Raw genomic sequence first — 17,354 nt, 5'->3', positions numbered from 1 at the left:
ATTGTAGAGAGCCTGAAGGCTTCTTTGCAAACCAAATGGGGTTAGATCCAAGATGATAACATCATCTGCATACAATAAAGTATGTATTTTGTGGGAAGCAATTTTTGGTGGAAAGTTACATATCTGCTGAAAACGTTGGGGCAAGTTGCTGAGATAAAGGGAAAACAATAAAGGAGCGAGAAGACATCCTTGCCTAAGGCCATTTGGGGTCGGAATAGCACTAGTAAGACCTTTTTCCTTCCCCATTTGGACTTGCCACCAAGTATCTGTATGTAATGCTGATAATATATGTTGTAAATTGTCCGGGATACCCATTTTTCTGAGTTTTCTCCATAGTGTCGCTCTGTCTACTCTATCGAATGCGGTGGAAAAGTCGATAAAAGCAGCATATACAACCTGAGATTTTATTGTGACATATTTATCTAAGATGGTTTGTAGAACAGGGATATTGTCGGTGACTGAATGCTTTGGTCTAAATCCAGCCTGATATAGGGGAATCAGTCCGGATGAAAAGGCCCAGTCTTTTAAATGATCTAATACTGTCGCTGTAAAAATCTTTCCTGTTGCGTCCAAAAGGGCTATCTGTCTATAATTACCAGGATACAGTCTTGTACCCTTTTTGTGTATGGGTATTATAATGCTCCCCTTCCAGGATTTGGGGATATCTCCAGTACTGAAAATGTAGTTGAAAAGGGGAGATAACATCTTACTCCATTCTTTGGGGTTGCATTGGAGGACCTTAATCGGTATTTGGTCCGGACCTGTTGCTCCTGTTGATCTTGCCTTTCTTATATGTAGCTCAATAGAAAATGGGCTAGAAACTCCACAGTCTGAAGATTTTATTTCTGAGTTCCTAACAGAGTGGTAGCTCATTTCTACGTTAGTATTTAATTTATATAAATTGACAAGATAAAGTTCCCATTCTGATGGAGGCACCGGAATAGTTTGTAATACTTTTTTCGTGCCTATTTCTTTAGCGATTATGTTCCAATACGCACGTTGATTATTTTGTTTCGCTGCTATCTGCAAATCTACCCAATTTTTATCTTGGGTTATTCTCTCGTTTTTTTCTCTTTCTCTCCTGCGTTGATTTTTCAATTTTTGATTTCTAGCTGTCTCACTGATGATTTTTCTAAAAATTGTGCTCGTATCAGTTTATTTAGATAAGTTGTATTGGTAGCTAACTTTTGCTTTTTGTTTTGATTCTTTGTAGGTTGCATCAGTTTTTCTTTAATTTTTGTGTTAGTTTTTTAATCACGATTTCAAAATTTATTATCGGATTTGCTGAGTGTATTCTTTGCAAGAGTTGTGTTGAATCAATTATGGAGATCATTTTGGTGAGAGTATCTGAATTCCAATGAATCCGTCTTTGGGTTGGGTTTACCAGGACTGTACTATAGCTATACATAATTTGATTTGACTGGGACTGTTGTGCTTTCCACTCTGTACTTAGCTGTAGTATCCCATGATCACTACCATCAGCAAAGTTGATTTTAAGTTGTAAAACTTATCTGAACAGATCATAGCTACAGATCATGTAGTCCAGTAGTGAGGAATTGCAGTTTCCCTGTCTTGTATTTGAGGCAGGGATGTCTCCTTCTACATTGCCATTTAATATTGTTCCATTTAAAATTGGTAGTGATGCTATTAGAATCTTCCCTCTTTTATCCGCCTTATTTTCTTTAGGAAAAAGTGGAATAGAGATTCCCAGGGCCTTATCTGTGAGCCAATTTGCCCATTTCAATAATAACTCATTAGATATTTTCCCATTAAAATCACCCGTGATGAAAAGCGATGGATAACCCTGATTTTCTGTTGTTTGTTCGATGTCCTTTAAGATTTTTATAGTAAGTGCGTCCATTTTTAGTCCAGGGGGGATATAGATGTTATAAATTAGTAGATCTTTTAAGGTTTCAGGAGGATTTGTCTCGCACTTGATCTTAATGCATTGGTGATTCTTTGAGTTAGTTGCAATTACTTCTTGTGCCCATTTGTAGTCTTCATTTAATAAGATCGCTATTCCACCTTTCGCGTGTCCCCGATCGACCTGTTCTGCAGGGATATCATATACAAAATATTTCTCCTGATTGAAGTTTTGTGTAGACCAAGTTTCTTGGAGGGCCACTATTGCTGGGGAATCTTTTGTTATTTCAGCCAATTTTTCTTTAGTTTTCCCCGCTATGTCCCAAGAAGAAATCGTCAAACCTATGCTAAACAGAGAATTTGTTGTCCTTAGTTTGTTTATTACTGTTCAGTGTTTCCGAAATCCAGGACCAGGAATGCTCTCTCTTTGTTATTTCAACAGTGGGGTTTTTTTTGCTCCAGATTTCTCTATCGCCGTTCTTTATGGACACAAATATATTTTCTGTAGCATGATCTAGGAGATTGGTGGTTGTGTTAAGAGGTTGATTGGATCGAAGCTTTTTGGGAGATTCCTCTGGTATATGTCTCTTTTGAGGTTCGTATTTTAATACTGGGGCCAGGTCATAACCGTATTTGTGTAAAGTGTCACTCTCCTGCAGTATAATTCCTGGTATCACTGGAGATCAAAATTCAACAATCGCAGTTGACATTTTTGATTTTTCTGGAAACATAACTAGTTTTATTTCGTTACACGCTAGAGATTGTAACGCCGAATTTTTTGTAGCAGACTAATGATTCGGCCGTGATTGAGTGGTGCGTCATCAGAAGGGAATAGGCTTGTGATTTCCAGAAATTTAGACCTAGTCTCTCTGTTTGCAGATCCTTTTTCTGAGTAGAGAGAGTTCCTTTTGAGATCTCTATTAACGCCGGACTTGTTGGACCGTGTCCTGATGGTAGAAAATGTGTTGCCTTATGATTTAAATTACTCAGTTGGTCAGAGTTATCTCTTTGGATTTTTGCCGGCGATTTCTGCTCCTTTGACTTTGTGATCTGGAGCAAATCTGCACTTTCCTCTATTTCCGGTAAAAGAGGGTAATTGTTCTGAAATCTTATTTTACGAGCTTTCTTTTTCTTAATTCTTCTTTGCGCCTTTCTCCTTTTCAATTTCGTCAACTTTTGATTTCTTTTGTCATTAGCGCTTTTTAGGCCCTGTGTGTTGTCATTGGATAGCACAATCTCAACAGTTGATTTAAGGTTAGATATTGCAGGACTGTTCAAGATGGAGTAAAATTTTCTTTTAGTGAAGATTGGATAGTAAGCTACGGGCTGTTGGGGAAACACTGCTTTGGTTTCCTCCTTTAAAAGGTTTCTGAGAGAGTATATTGGGTTGGATTCCTGTTTGCTCTTAGGTTCCATAATTAGTTTCTTTCCGGTTTGGGTTGCAGTTTCCTTTGTTTGAAGAAGAGATGTTTTTATTGTTTCAACTTTTGAATTATAAGAGTATTCCCCTTTACATTTACCACAAACTCCTGTTATTTCTGTTGACTTTGTTTGCTCTTTCTTCCTTTTTTTCTCGACTAGGAATTTTAGTATTCCTAGTTGGGTATCAAGTGTTTGGTCAGAATTTTCAAATATGCTCCCTAGCTGAATGAGAACTGATTCCAGGATACTTTGCAATGTGAACAAGGATTTGGATATTGGGGTATGGTCTTTATGAAGATCTATACTTCTAAAGAGAGAGAGATCTGGTGATTTTTCAAGAAATCCCTCTAGGTCTGATGATTTTTGTGGAGTGCTGTTCTGTATGTTCTGGGTTTCCTTCTGTGGTCCCTTGTGGTATATTAAGTCTTTGATGTTGACATTTGGACAGGTAATGTTATATTCTTGGGATTGTTGTAATTTGGATGATTCCGGTATTATTGGACCTACTGTAGTAGAGGTCGGGATTAACTCCTCCGATTCGGTGGAGATACTTTTTTGAGGAGCTTCAGGTGTCCTTTGGTTTTGAATTTTGGTTTGATGTATTTCATCCTTTCCAACCTCTTTTTTCCCTTTTTTTCTTTAACTGTCTGATCTTTATGTACTTCCAGTCCTGAAGGTTCTGCGCCTGTTCGGTCTGTTCACTTCTTGCATTCTGTTGGTCAACCATGCACATTGGCACATGAGGGCACTCCAGTGGTGCCTCCACAGGCAGTGGTTTCAGCACAACAGAAATCTCAGGGAGGTGGTCAGCTTCTTCAGGGACACTGCAGCTGAGCTGTTATGGTGAAGTGTTCCAGGCAACCTGTCTCAAGAGAAGCTGTTTTAACCTCCTTCTCCGGTAGCCACAGTGATAACCGATGTTTCCACTCTAGGGTGGGGCAGTCATCTGGGGAATCTGGAGATCTAGGGTCTTTGGTCTCCAGAGGAAAGAATGCTTCATATCATTTTTCTAGAATTGGGGCGATACGTTTGGCTGTCAAGGCCTTTCTTCCTTCCCTTCACGGTCAGTCAGTTCTGGTCCTGACAGACAACACTTCTGTGTTGTGGTACATAAACAAACAGGGAGGGGTAGGGTTGTGTAGTCTCTGCGACTCTGGTCCTGGGCTCAGGACCATCAGATTTCCTTAATTGCAAATAATCTGACAGGGGTGCTGAATGTGCATGTGGACAGTCTCAGTCGGCAGTACTCTGCCGATTACAAGTGGCATCTTCATCTGGAGGTTGTCCATCACATTTTCAGAATGTGGGGGTATCCTTGGTTGGAACTGTTTGCTACTCACAAGAACGCGCACTGCCTGTCGTTCTGCAGTCTCCAATATCCAATGCGTGGAGCATTGGGGGATGCATTTCATTTGGATTGGGGCTCTCAGCTTCTTTACATGTTTCCTCCCATACCCTTGATTCCTCGGGTTTTGAGGAAGATTCTCGAAGACCGGGCCAAGTAATATTGATCGCCCAGAATTGGTCAAGAGCGTGTGGTACACAGACCTCCTTTGCCTCTCATCGCACCCTCCGCTCCTTCTCTCTCTCAGGACAGACCGTCTCTCGCAGTCGCCAGGGCGGGTTCTACACCCCCACCTCCAGAGTCTGCATCTTCATTCCTGGAGATTGAATGAGGCAACCTGAATTCTTTCTCTCCGCCACCAGATGTGGTGGATGTTATTTTATTGGCCAGAAGACAGTCCACCAAATATGTCCACTCTGGTAGGTGAGCCAAGTTTGTTAAATGGTGTGGAGAGAGATCAATTGATCCTTTGCAGGCTCATTTATTTGATTATTTGAATTTTGCCCTTTCCTTGGCTCATCAGCGTTGTGCTGTAGCAACTGTTAAAGGCTATTTGTCTGCCCTTCTTTGCTTGCCAGACCAACCCTCTTTATTTAAGTCTCCTATAGTCATGAGATTCAATAAGGGTCTCACTAACAGGTTTCCGCCGCTACGTTTATAATGCCTCAGTGGGATTAAAATATAGTTCCTACTTTCCTGATGGGCTCTCCCTTTGAGCCTTTATCTACATAGTTGTCCATCGACGCTCCAGTCGGTCAAGACGCTTTTTCTGATTGCGAGTACCTCGGCTAGTAGGGTTAATGAGCTTCAGGCTTTTAGTTCTAAGCCCCCGTTCACCTCTATTCATGTAGAGAAAGAGATGTCCAGGGCAGACAACCAGCTGCTAGGTCCCATATCTCAGTCTCACTACTCCTCTCGCGGATGGCCTTAGCCGGGCTTGCACACCTCAGCACCGGTCGATATATCGCCCACTGAGTGCAGTTGAAGTCCAAACCACCTCCCAAAGTTTTATGGTGGGGGGTGGGCATGCTTCTGCTTTCCAATTTGGTATCCCTGCTCTCATCAGCCCCTTCCCCCAGCCGAGTTCAAAGAGCCGTAGACAGTGTAGGCAATCGGCTAAATGGTCCCCCAGCCTTCTTACCCCTGGCCGCCATCCCACCGCTACCTGGCAGCACTGTCATCCAGTGATGGGATCTTCTACTGCCTTGTGTGCCCCGCAGACACGATCCGTCATTTTCACACTGCCCAGGGTCTTGCAAGGAATGCACTCCATGGGGTGCTCTTCCCTCCCACCGCTGGCCAGTATCTGCGGTGGTCCAGCTTGCCATCTCCATAGTGCTCTCTTGAGTCTACCGTCTAGGGGAAGGGGCTGCTTTCTTCCTGACCCCAGAACTACGTGCGTGACCATGAATTTCCACCAGCGGTTTCCGACATTCTGTGCGGCTGCTATTTTTCTCTGTGTGGTGTACTCACCTCACAGAGAAAAATAGGCCGAATTCTATGCAGCCGAGTGTTCCTCGGGTGCTTCCAGGCAGTTGGACGTTTTCTCCCATCCTCAGCTACTCAAATCCAACGTTTGGTGGCCCATAGAAGGCAGCGGAAATCGTCGCTAAATGAGCACGGCATGAAGTGGGGAGAAAGACTCTTCAATCCGTCACCATCTTGGATTTGCCCTCATGATGGTTTATTTTAAAGGTTACCTAAGTGAAATTCAGCATACAAATAAGACATATGATGATAGGTAAATGTAGCCTCTGATAGGATACAGGTGTAAATTACACACACAGCCAAGACTATGCCAGTGTGTACTTTAATTAATATTCCTATGAAGAGATGTGATTACAAGTAAGTACCTTTTCCTTTTGGTTATTATTATTATTTTTGGCTCCAATGGAGAACTGGAAAAAACTGAAAGTGAAGTTACCAGGTTCTATTGCACGTTATGTATTCTGAGGTGAGCTCTAGTGGAGTCCCTTGGCTTCTCCAGTGATAGTGCCATCTACTGAAGTGATTTGCTGTTAGTGGAAAATGTTTGAAGGGCCAGTGTAGCCTGTAGGAAGAAGTTTCATGTATGCAGGAGGGGACTTATACTTCAGAAATAGTGTAAAGTGAGCATTAACTTTTTTCAGGGGGTAGGGGGAATGGGTCCAGGATTTTTTTTGTATTTTTGGAGACCAAAAAATCCACTACTTACAGTCACAAACTTGTTCCTGCATCCAGATCTTTGAAGCAGAGGGCCAGACATGTCAGAGCAAGACTGACACATTGTATCATTTCTGTCTGACACCTCAGTCTTCTAAATGGTTTTCTAATTGAGGTGCAAGAGTGTTGAGAACTAAGGCTCTCTAGGTTAAACACACAATACTCTGACTGCACCAGGACCCGGGGAAAGGGCATCACAGGCAATGCAGACATTCATTTCTACGCTGTTACTGCATGGCCACTACTGCCTTGTCAGTGTGAGAAGCAATTGATGATTTGTTGTTCTACAGTGTTGTCTACAACCAAGATTCTCTAACATTTTAATTTTTTTATCCGTAGAAATGAACTGGAGAATACAAACCTATTGCACCGCATACCTATCAGTCACTTCTGGGATCAGAGTGAACCGCGGCTGATTGTCTGTGAAGCAGAGTTGGCAGTCCCAGGCACGAAGGAAGAGAAGCACACCAGACACGCAAATGAGAAGAATCTTGAAAGGACTGGGAACATGGTACTTATGCCTTCAATGATATATTGCTGCTCTTTCCAGTCCCAAGTGTTAAATACATAATTCAAAACCAGTGGGGTTAGTATTTCAAGAGCATGAGTGGAAACATGAGGGCAAGAGGAGGTGAGAATGTGTGCGTGTAATCTAGAGGGGTGGGAACAGTAGCATGGAAAGCAGTTGTATAAAGAAGAAGAAGGAGAAGGAAAAGGGATGTGAAAGATGTAGCAAAGAGGCAGGAGGGCAAGGAGCAGACAGTGTGTGACAGAAAGATAGAAAAGGAAAAAACAAGAAATAAGGAGAAACTATGGTACAAAAGAGGATTTGATAGAGAAAGTGACTAAATGAGAACTTAAAATTAATGATGGGCAGTGAGTGTATGGGTGAGAGAGGAGGTAAGAAAATTATTACACAGCTTTGGTGTGTAACTTGAGAGGGCTGATTACATTTTGTATTGACTTCTTGATTTCGATGCCGTGGCATTAAACATTTCTTTGACCTTACCAGTTGTTAAGTTATTCAGGAAGGCGGATAAGCAAGAAGTTTGTTGGTCCCTCATAGGTGATGTAGCAGATTTTGAAGAGAAGCATTAATTTATATGTATATTTTAAAGATCCTCTCAGGGACATGGTAATGTGGTTTTATTTCTTTAGGTTTTCAGTGAGTCTAACAGGAGTTTGCTATTTGATCTAACCTCTCTACTAGCAAGTAGTGGGGGATATTCTCTCTATTTAAAAGGACCTCACCCACCAGTAACACTAGTGGCATGTCTCATCCTCAGGTCCTCACCCACTATACTTGTGTATCCGGATGGAGTCTGTGCTGCTTTAGCAGCTGAGCTCTTTGTTCGTATTATTGTGGAATCAATATTTAAAATAGCCCGTAGGTGTCCCTTATCTTGAAAAATCTATCTATAGAGAGTCATATTCGCCGCAGATTCCTTACCTTAGAATTAATGCCCAGGTGTTGTTCGGCCCCGCTTGCATGTGCAGTACTAATATAGGCACCACTCTAGTGTGCTGACGTACGTTCTTTTCTTTCTGCTCCCGTCAGTGCAGATCCGGAGAAGAGCTACCCCCAATCACTTTTTGACTGACCCTTTTTACGACCTTTTGTTGAAAATGTTTTGAGACATTGTCTCCTGGCGTGGCAGGGATGTCTGCGAGGAAGACTGGTTTTAAGCCTGTGGCGCCTGTCTCTGGAAAATATTGGTGGCTGACCCACGCCTCTGGTGCCTCAGGCGCGCCTACAACGCCAAGGGCTGTGTCAATAGTTGTGCCTTGCATCCCAAGGCTTGAAATGAGATCTAATCCTGTGACCACATCCTTAAAAAAATTATTTTAAATGTTGTTGCTTAATGGACTCCTTCAGCAGTAGTTCCTAATCTCACGAAGTTCGGACTATCTTGCCTTTAAACACTTCTGTATCCTCAATACTCTAAGTAGCCAGTTATTTGTTTTTCACATTGTATATATTTTGTTTATTACCTGTTCTTTTTTGCTTTTCCTGTTACAATGTATTTGTTATTTTCACAAAATACCCTAACTGTACTTTGTTTTTATCTGTTTATTACCAGTGTTTTCGATGTTTAACTTGTTTTGCTATTTGTACGGCACCCTGATACCCGGACGGGTCATATTCACACTATAGAAAACTCCTAAAAGAAATAAAATAAAGGGATTGCTCCCTCAAGCTCCATGCTGCTCAGTGTGTGAAGCCGAGACGGTCTCGATCCCGGTTCAGAGGAAGGTCCCGGGATCTGTCGCAGAGCCACTCCAAAACGCTAATCATCACGCTTGAAGTCGTCCAGGTGTTTGGGTAAGTCCCACAAAAATAAAAAGTACAAGAAGTCGAAGAGGTCTGTACTCTGCCCTGTCTGTCGAAGTCATTGGACGAGGGAGCGTCGGCATTCAAGGTCTGGCTCCGCAGATAAGCTTGCGCATGGGCTGCTTCTGGGCCTCCTTGAGTTTCCGGGAGCCGTAGTGACCCTACCTAACACAGAGTTTTAGGAGGCCATGCACCTCAGATTTTGGTGGACCGTCCACGCTGGGGTGCCTTTACACTACGCAGGCTCAGGAGGGGCCCCTACTGGTCTTTGGCTGGCGGGTTCCGGACCGGCACCAGTCAAGCTTCCTTGACCTTCCTCTGCGCCAGCGCCACTAACAGCATCCCTGGTGCTGCCCCCACTCTCATCCCCGACTCTGACGGAGCTGAATGGACGTCTTCTGACACCAACTCCTGCATGGACTGGAGCCATGCTATCCAGGCTGGAGCTATGCCCTGTTTGTGTGGGCCAGGTCTTGGGGACGAATGGGAGGGTCCCGTGGACCCTGAAAAATACCAGTCTCTAGATCGTACTGAGGACAACTGGTGTGAAGATTTAGCGGATGCCAGTGGATTGGACACCTCCCCAGATACTGGTTGTTCTCTCCTCCTACCATGGCTATGGAGGAGGGAGCCTCAATTGCTTTGGTGCTAAGGAAAGGGGTAAACATCCTTTACCATGCGTGCGATACAACTCATGCCATTACAACGCAGTCATTACAACAACCACGATGTTACAGTGCATACCATTACAACGCAAGCCGTTACAACGACTTGCTGTAGGGGCAGATGGTGTTGGATTTAAAATCCAACACCTTCCCTATTGTTGCACATACTGGAGTAAGAATAGTAAATTATACTATTTAAAAAATTAGCCCCCCCCCCCTACAGCAAGTCATTGTAATGGTCGGTGATGTAACAACACAGTCATTGTAATGTCCGCGTTGTAATGGCATGCGGCCTGGACCTTCAGCTGCTCTCCGTGGTAGTCAAGACATACGTCTTGACAGAGGTGCTTGAGACAGGAATCACCCTTTCCAAACCGCTTCTCCCAGGTAATGATGCCATCACAAGCATCTTACTTGGGGCCTGGTCCAAGCCCTGCATAGGGCCTCTTGTGAAAAGACAGTTGCCCGCTGCTGTTGCCCCGTCCAGGGGAGCTAATTTCCTCATCCAACACCCCAAGCCCAGAGAACTTGGTGGTCCAAGCTTCCACTTCCAGAGTAAATACCGGCACATTCCCTACCACTTCACTGGACAGGGAATCCAAGAGGCTTGATACCTGGGGAAAGAATATCTTTTCCTCCCGCCAGCCTGGCACTGCAGTTGATAAACACAGCTTGACTTTTGGGCTGATACTCCCATTCGCTCAGGGACTCTGTTCCGTAGGTGCTGTCTCTGTTCTTGGAGGAGGCCTGAGCCATACTCTCCCAAAAAAACAGCTACGTTTGTTATACACTGTGGGCTGGAAATGACTGACTCACTAGGCAGAGCGGTTTCATTGTGGGTGGCCCTTAGGTGCCACACCTGGTTGAGAACCACTGGATTTTCGGGGAATGCCCACACCTTGCTTATGGACATGCCCTTTGATGACTCCTGAGCGCTTCAAGGACAGCAGAGGTATGGTCATGTTATGGAACTTTCCATGGACCCACGCCAACACCAGTCTGCCTTTCGCTCCTTTTTTGGCCACAGTAGGTGCTCGCAGCCTTGTCTCTATCCTCCCAGCCAGCACATTATGCAAGTTTCCCATCCCCTCTGTGGCCGAAGATGTGGTACCCACAGACCTCATGTGTCAGGTAGCCAGTTTAGGCCAGTAAACTCCTCCCCCCACCACCACCGCAGCCACACCCTCCAAGCCTCTTTAGTTTGCCCTCCAACCATCATGGGCACCCAGAGGGAGGTGGGAGATGCCATCACCTGCACCACCGGAGGTCGGTAACATCTGACTGCTGGGTTCTTCAGATTGTCCAAAGGGGCTTCTCTCTCCCCTTCGTGACTACCCCTCAAGCCATGCCAACCACTGTCGAGAGGCTGACAGAGAACCATATCTCCCTACTCCATCAGGAAGTGGTGTCTCTCTTGGCCAACGGAGCCATAGGGAGGATGCTGCCATCAAAAGTAGGTTGTGGTTACTATTCCCACTACGTTTTGGTGCCCAAGAAGGACAGAGGCCTTCGTCCTATACTAATGCAAAAAGAGTAGATGATGGATGGAATGCTGAAGTAATCAAACATTCACCCCAGTCACAAATTTGGGTTAAACCCATTGGTTTTTTGCACACCACGCCATTCCAGTTTAGACCCAGCCCTAAGCAAATTAGTCTTGACCCTGTTCCTCATGGCAACAGTCCAGCCTGATCTGCCAGGCCAGGTCTTTCCTGCACCACAATTAGGCATCCTGGGATCAGTTTCTGTGTAACACCCCTCATAAGCCAGGCTAGCTTGAATCTGGTGGCGTAACAAGCACGGGACCCATGTCTGGGCATTCCCTACTCGCTTAGGGCGACAAATGCAAAAAGAACAGATGATGGACAGAATGCTGAATTAATCAAACATTCACTCACAGTCACAGATCTGGGTTAAATCCATTGTTTTTTTGCACGCCACTCCATTCCAGTTTATACCCAGACATATGCAAATCAATCTTGACCCTGTTCCCCATGGGAACAGTCCAGTCCGAACTGCCTGGACCAGAACCAAGCATCTTGGGACCAATTTCAGGGTAACACCCCTCGTCAGCCAGGCTAGCTTGAATCCAGTGGCGTAGCGAGCACAGAACTAACGTCTGTGCATACCCTTCCTACTTAGGACGACAAATGCGAAAATAACTGATTTTGGACGGAATGCTGAATTAATTAAACATCACCCCCTATCCAAGATCTGGGTTAAATCCATTGTTTTGTTGCACACCACTTTAACCCATTCCAGTTTAGACCCAGCCATATGCAAATCAGTCTTGACCCCTGCCCGAGCTTCCAAGCCAGGTTTTCCCTGCACCAGAAACAAGCATCCTGGGACCGGTAATACCCCTCGTCAGCCAGGCTAGCTTGAATCCAGTGGCGTAGCGGGCACGGGACCCATGTCTGGTCATACCTTCCCACCTAGGGCGACAAATGTAAAAAGAACAGATGATGAACGGAATGCTGAATTAATCAAACGTTCATCCCAGTCACAGATCTGAGTTAAATCCATTGTTTTTGTGCATGACCCTCCACGCCATTCCAGTTTAGACCCAGCCATATGCAAATCAGTGTTGACCCTGTTCCCCATGGGAACAGTCCAGTCCAAACTGCCAGGTCAGGTCTTCCCTGGACCACAATTAAGCATCCTGGGATCAGTTTCTGTGTAACACCCCTCATCAGCCAGGCTAGCTTAAATCTATTGGCGTAGCGAGCATGGGACCCACGTCTGGTCATGCCCTTCCTACTTAAGGCGACAAATGCAAAAAGAACAGTTGATGGATGGAATGCTGAATTAATCAAACATTCACTCCCAGTCACAGATCTTGGTTAAATCCATTGTTTTTTGAATGCCACTCCATTCCAGTTTAGACCCAGACATATGCAAATCAGCCTTGACCGTATTCCCCATGGAAACAGTCCAGCCCGAACTGCCAAGCCAGGTCTTCCCTTGACTAGAAACAAGCATCCTGGGAATGGTTTCAGGGTAACACCCCTCATCAGCCAGGCTAGCTTGAATTCAGTGGCGTAGCGAGTACCGGTCCCATTTCTGGTCATAACTTTCCCACTTAGGGCGACAAATGCAAAAAGAACAGATGATGGACAGAATGGTGTATTAATCAAACATTCCTCATCAGCCAGGCTAGCTTGAATCTGGTGGCATAGCGAGCACGGAACCAATGTCTGGACATACCCTTTCCACTTAGGACAACAAATGCAAAAAGAATAGATGTTGGACGGAATGCTGAATTAATCAAACATTCGCCCCTAGTCCAAGGTCTGGGTTAAATCCATTGTGTTTTTTGCATGACCCTTCATGCCATTCCAGTTTAGACCCAGCCATATGCAAATCAGTGTCGACCCAGTTCCCCATTGGAACAGTCCAGGCGGAACTGCCAGGCCAGGTCTTCACTGTACTAGAAACAAGCATTTTGGGACTGGTTTCGAGGTAACACCCCACATCAGCCAGGCTAGCCTGAATCTGGTGGCTTAGTGGACACAGGTTCCACATCTGGGCATACCCTTCCCACTTAGGCTACAAATGCAAAAAGAACAGATAATGGCCGGAATGCTGAATTAATCAAACATTCACCCCCAGTCACAGATCGGGGTAAATTCATTGTTTTTTTGCAATTCCACGCCATTCCAGTTTAGACCCAGCCATATGCAGATTAGTCTTGACCCTGTTTCCCATGGGACCAGTCCAGCCCGAACTGTCAGGCCAGGTCTTCCCTGGACCAAAAACCAGCATCCTGGGATCACTTTTAGGGTAACAACTCATCAGCTAAGCTAGCTTGAATCTAGTGGCGTAGCGAGCATGGGACCCACTTCTGGGCATATCCTTCCCATTTTTTTAAAAATATCTTTTTATTGGCATTTATATTTATTGTTAACACACAATCATTGCAATTCCTGAAATATAGCAGGAGCACTAACATTACAAACTATATTCATTACAATTGGTACAATCATCCAGGTGCTGCCTGCAAGGCAAAAATTAGTCTTACGGTCAGAATCGCATACAAAGACAATCAAACGGAAAACAGTTATTTCTGTTGGAGATAGTCAGCATTATAATATTTCCTTGTTATTAAACTCCAAATCAGTGGGGAATCGTTGAGCATCTATTCTGTGTAGTTGACTGTTAGTGTACTCGTCAATATTGTCTACATTTCCATCTCTGCAATATACATTCAATTATTTTTTTTAGCTAATGATATATGCCATTGAAAAAGATAAACCGTACAAAATAAACCTTCAACCACAACTAAGTCTAATCCACCAGAGGGCTGCCCATAGAGTGTGCTATCTTAATGTAAAGAGTGTCTCAAAATCTTCGAGGGAGGAGGGGGCGGTCCCGACATGCTCAGGGAAAAAAAATGAGGGCTCACGACTCCTAAGTGCAAATCTCTCTCTATCCTTTAGATTCAGTCGAGGTTGAAGTCGGAGTCTGATCCGGTGCATGACGTGCTTCACATAGTTTCACCATATCTGCCCAAGGGTCTGCCAATGGTTTACATCGTTTTGTGATCCTGTAGTCTCAAAGCAAAGCCTGTTCCTCTGCTCTAGTCCAGCGTGTAACATCTTCCTCCCGAGCCACTACCAATGGTGTGTCCTTTGATTTCCAACCCAGAGCTATCCGTCTCCTGACCAGAATAAGAGCCAGGTCAATAAACCTATGTCCAAGTTTTAGTGTCCGGGGTCTTGGGAATAAGCCCAACAAGCAAACCTCAGGAGAACACGTCAAGGATCTAGAGAAGACGCTGTTAAGTAAATCAACAACTCTGCTCCAGAAGTTCACCAGCAGTCCACATGCCCAGAACATATGGTCAAAGTCTGCATCTAAATGCGAGCACCTACACCAGGACTGATTGTCCCTGCCATAAACCACATTTACCTGGTGCGGGGTAAGATAAGTACAATGAAGAATGTTAAATTGTACCATTTTAAAAGCCGTGTTCCAGGATACCTTTTTTGGACTACTCAAGACCTTTCCCCATTCCTTCTCAGTCAATGGTCTGGTTAAAGTGTGTTCCCATCACTCCTGTAGTCTTGGCAAGGTTTGAGGTGTCAGCTCTCTTATTGCCAGGTATAACCATTTTACCAAATGTCCAGCTGAACCTAGAGTCAGCAGCGCCTGTAGTACTGGATGTGTATCCGGCTCATTTCCTGCTATCCCCCATAATTCTGACATCGCTCATCGGAGTTTATGGTAATTTAGAAATTGCCCTGGTGGGAGTTTGTGATGTTCCAGAAACTCGATTACCGGTAGCAATTCACCATCTCTATAGCAATCTCCAAGTGTCTGTACTCCTGCCTCCTCCCAACCCACCAATTGTCAGCCAGTAAGGGGGGAACCTCTCCCCGCCTGGGGGATACCTGTCAATGGAATACTTGGCGCATAGAGCAGGGTTCCCTTAGAACGCGCTATGCATCTGTCCCAACAAGTCATCGCCACAGAGAGCAGCACCCCATGTGCCTAATCTTCTGGCAGTGATCAAGCAATCTAGGAAGCAAGGTCTTATGTAAGGCGCTAGGCGGGAGCGAGAATGAAGACAGGTCTCTACACCCCAACCATCTCGCAAGACATTGAAGTTGGGCCGCCAGATAGTACACCTCAAAGTCAGGGGCCCCCAACCCCCTGCCCGCCAACGAGTGTCTCATGGTCTGTAAGGAGACCCTATTTCGACCACCATCCCACACCATATCTCGTAGCATCCAGTCAAGCGTCCTAAACCAGCATTTGGGCACCACAACCGGTAGGTTGACAAAGTAATACAAAAGTCTCTGTAACATTACCATTTTAGATAACGCTACTCTGGCCATGAATGGGAGCTTGAGCGTGCAACAAAATGCCACGTTTGCTCGAAGCTTTCTCAACGCACCTCCCAAATTACCATAGAATAAATCAGTTTGCGTGTGATAAATCTGTACCCCCAAGTATTTAAAGGAGACCGATGCCCACTCCAGGCTAGGTGGAAAAGCGGGCGGACGCAGGAGAGTAGAACTTAGCGGGAAAACACAGATTTTTTGCGGATTCAAACGTAAACCAGAAAGTTTAGCAAATTCCTCAAATATTCGTATCACTGTGTGAATCCCACCAAGATCCTCTCACAAATATATCAACACATCATCGGCATATAACGAAATTATATGGTCGGTCCTGTCACGCGGTATTCCCAATCTACTCCCTTCCTGTCTAAATCGTTTCGCCAGCGATTCCATTGCCAGTGCGAAAATCAATAGCGACAGGGGGCACCCCTGCCTAGTGCCTCTATGGATAAAGTACGGAACCGATATTACGTGGCCAGTACAGACCTGGGCTTGCGGCTTTGCATATAAAAGGCGAACCCAGTTCTGCTTCCGTTCCCCCATTTTCATTTTTCCCATTACTGCCTTTAAAAAAATCCCAGCGCAGAGAATCGAAAGCTTTTTCCAAGTCTATCGTCACCACTACAGGATTTCGGAAATTTCCTATAGCTGGATGAAACAAGACATGATAGAGTCTCCGGAGGATGGCTGACGTTGACCTGGTGGGGATAAAACCGTTCTGGTCCACATGCACAAAGTGTCTCATATGGAGCAAAAGCCCAGTTGCCAGCGCTTTGCTCAATATCTTAAAATCCAAATTTAACATGGATAATGGTCGGAACTCAGTCAGTTGAGCATGAGTAATTTTAGTTTTTGGTAGTGGAATCACCAATGCCTCCCTAATTGATGGCGGTAATTGCTGGTCTTTGAGTGCAATAGCATACACCTGCTCTAATTTTGGTGCCAGAATATCTATGAAGGTAGCATAAAATTCGTCCGGGAGGCTGTCCGGTCCCGGCGTTTTCCCTCTAGCCATATCTCTAATAGCTGCTCTAATTTCCCTTGCTTTAAGTGGTAATGCCAACAAGGTTTCAGTATCACGGTCTAAGCTTGGCAAGCTCAATCCCCTGAGATATGGGATTAGTTCTTCCTCTCTGTTCCCTTCCGGTAACCCATAGAGTGACTCATAGTAGGTGTAGTAAGTGCGAAATGCAGCGTTAATAGCTAGTGGAGACAAGAGTAGCTTGCCATGTGCATCCGTTACACTGGGAATAGGTGTACCCATGGACTCTGGCTTAATCAGCCAGGCAAATAATCGTCCTGCTTTACCTCCCTCCATATGTTGTTTTTCCTGATAGGTTGAGGGCATTGGACATTAAAACCTATCCCAAGTAGAGTTATAGAGGCTCTTTACCTCCGCCAGCTTACTCTGCGAATTGGACTCTCCTGCAATTTCTCTATCTAGTGCCAAAATACTCCCTTCTAAATAATCTAGTTCCTGGGCCACCATCCTTCGGAGTCCCACCTTCTGTCCCATACAGTGTCCGCGAACCACGACTTTAAACGCCTCCCACTCCATTAACCGGGAACTTGCAGTCCCCTGATTATCAGTAAAATAATGTCCCAAAGCTGCCGCGAGGAGCTGACGAAAACCATCATCCTCTAATAACGTTGGGTCTAGCCTCCACAAGGGGATGGGG

General features: G+C 44.9%; 1 protein-coding gene across 1 annotated transcript in view; it reads left to right on the top strand.

Annotated features, from left to right (window-relative positions):
• Nucleotides 1–17,354, top strand: part of IFT140 (intraflagellar transport 140) — a 1,373,663-nt gene that overhangs the window by 838,149 nt on the left and 518,160 nt on the right. The window contains exon 16 of the mRNA XM_086941301.1: nucleotides 7,172–7,343. Coding sequence (XP_086797427.1) covers nucleotides 7,172–7,343 — 172 coding nt within the window. The remainder of the gene's footprint in view (nucleotides 1–7,171; nucleotides 7,344–17,354) is intronic.

The sequence above is a fragment of the Lissotriton vulgaris genome, chromosome 10, assembly GCF_964263255.1.
Source record: "Lissotriton vulgaris chromosome 10, aLisVul1.2, whole genome shotgun sequence".
Classification (NCBI taxonomy): Eukaryota; Metazoa; Chordata; class Amphibia; order Caudata; family Salamandridae; genus Lissotriton; species Lissotriton vulgaris.
Note: the sequence above shows the minus strand (reverse complement) of the source record. Positions and strands in the feature narration are given on the sequence as shown.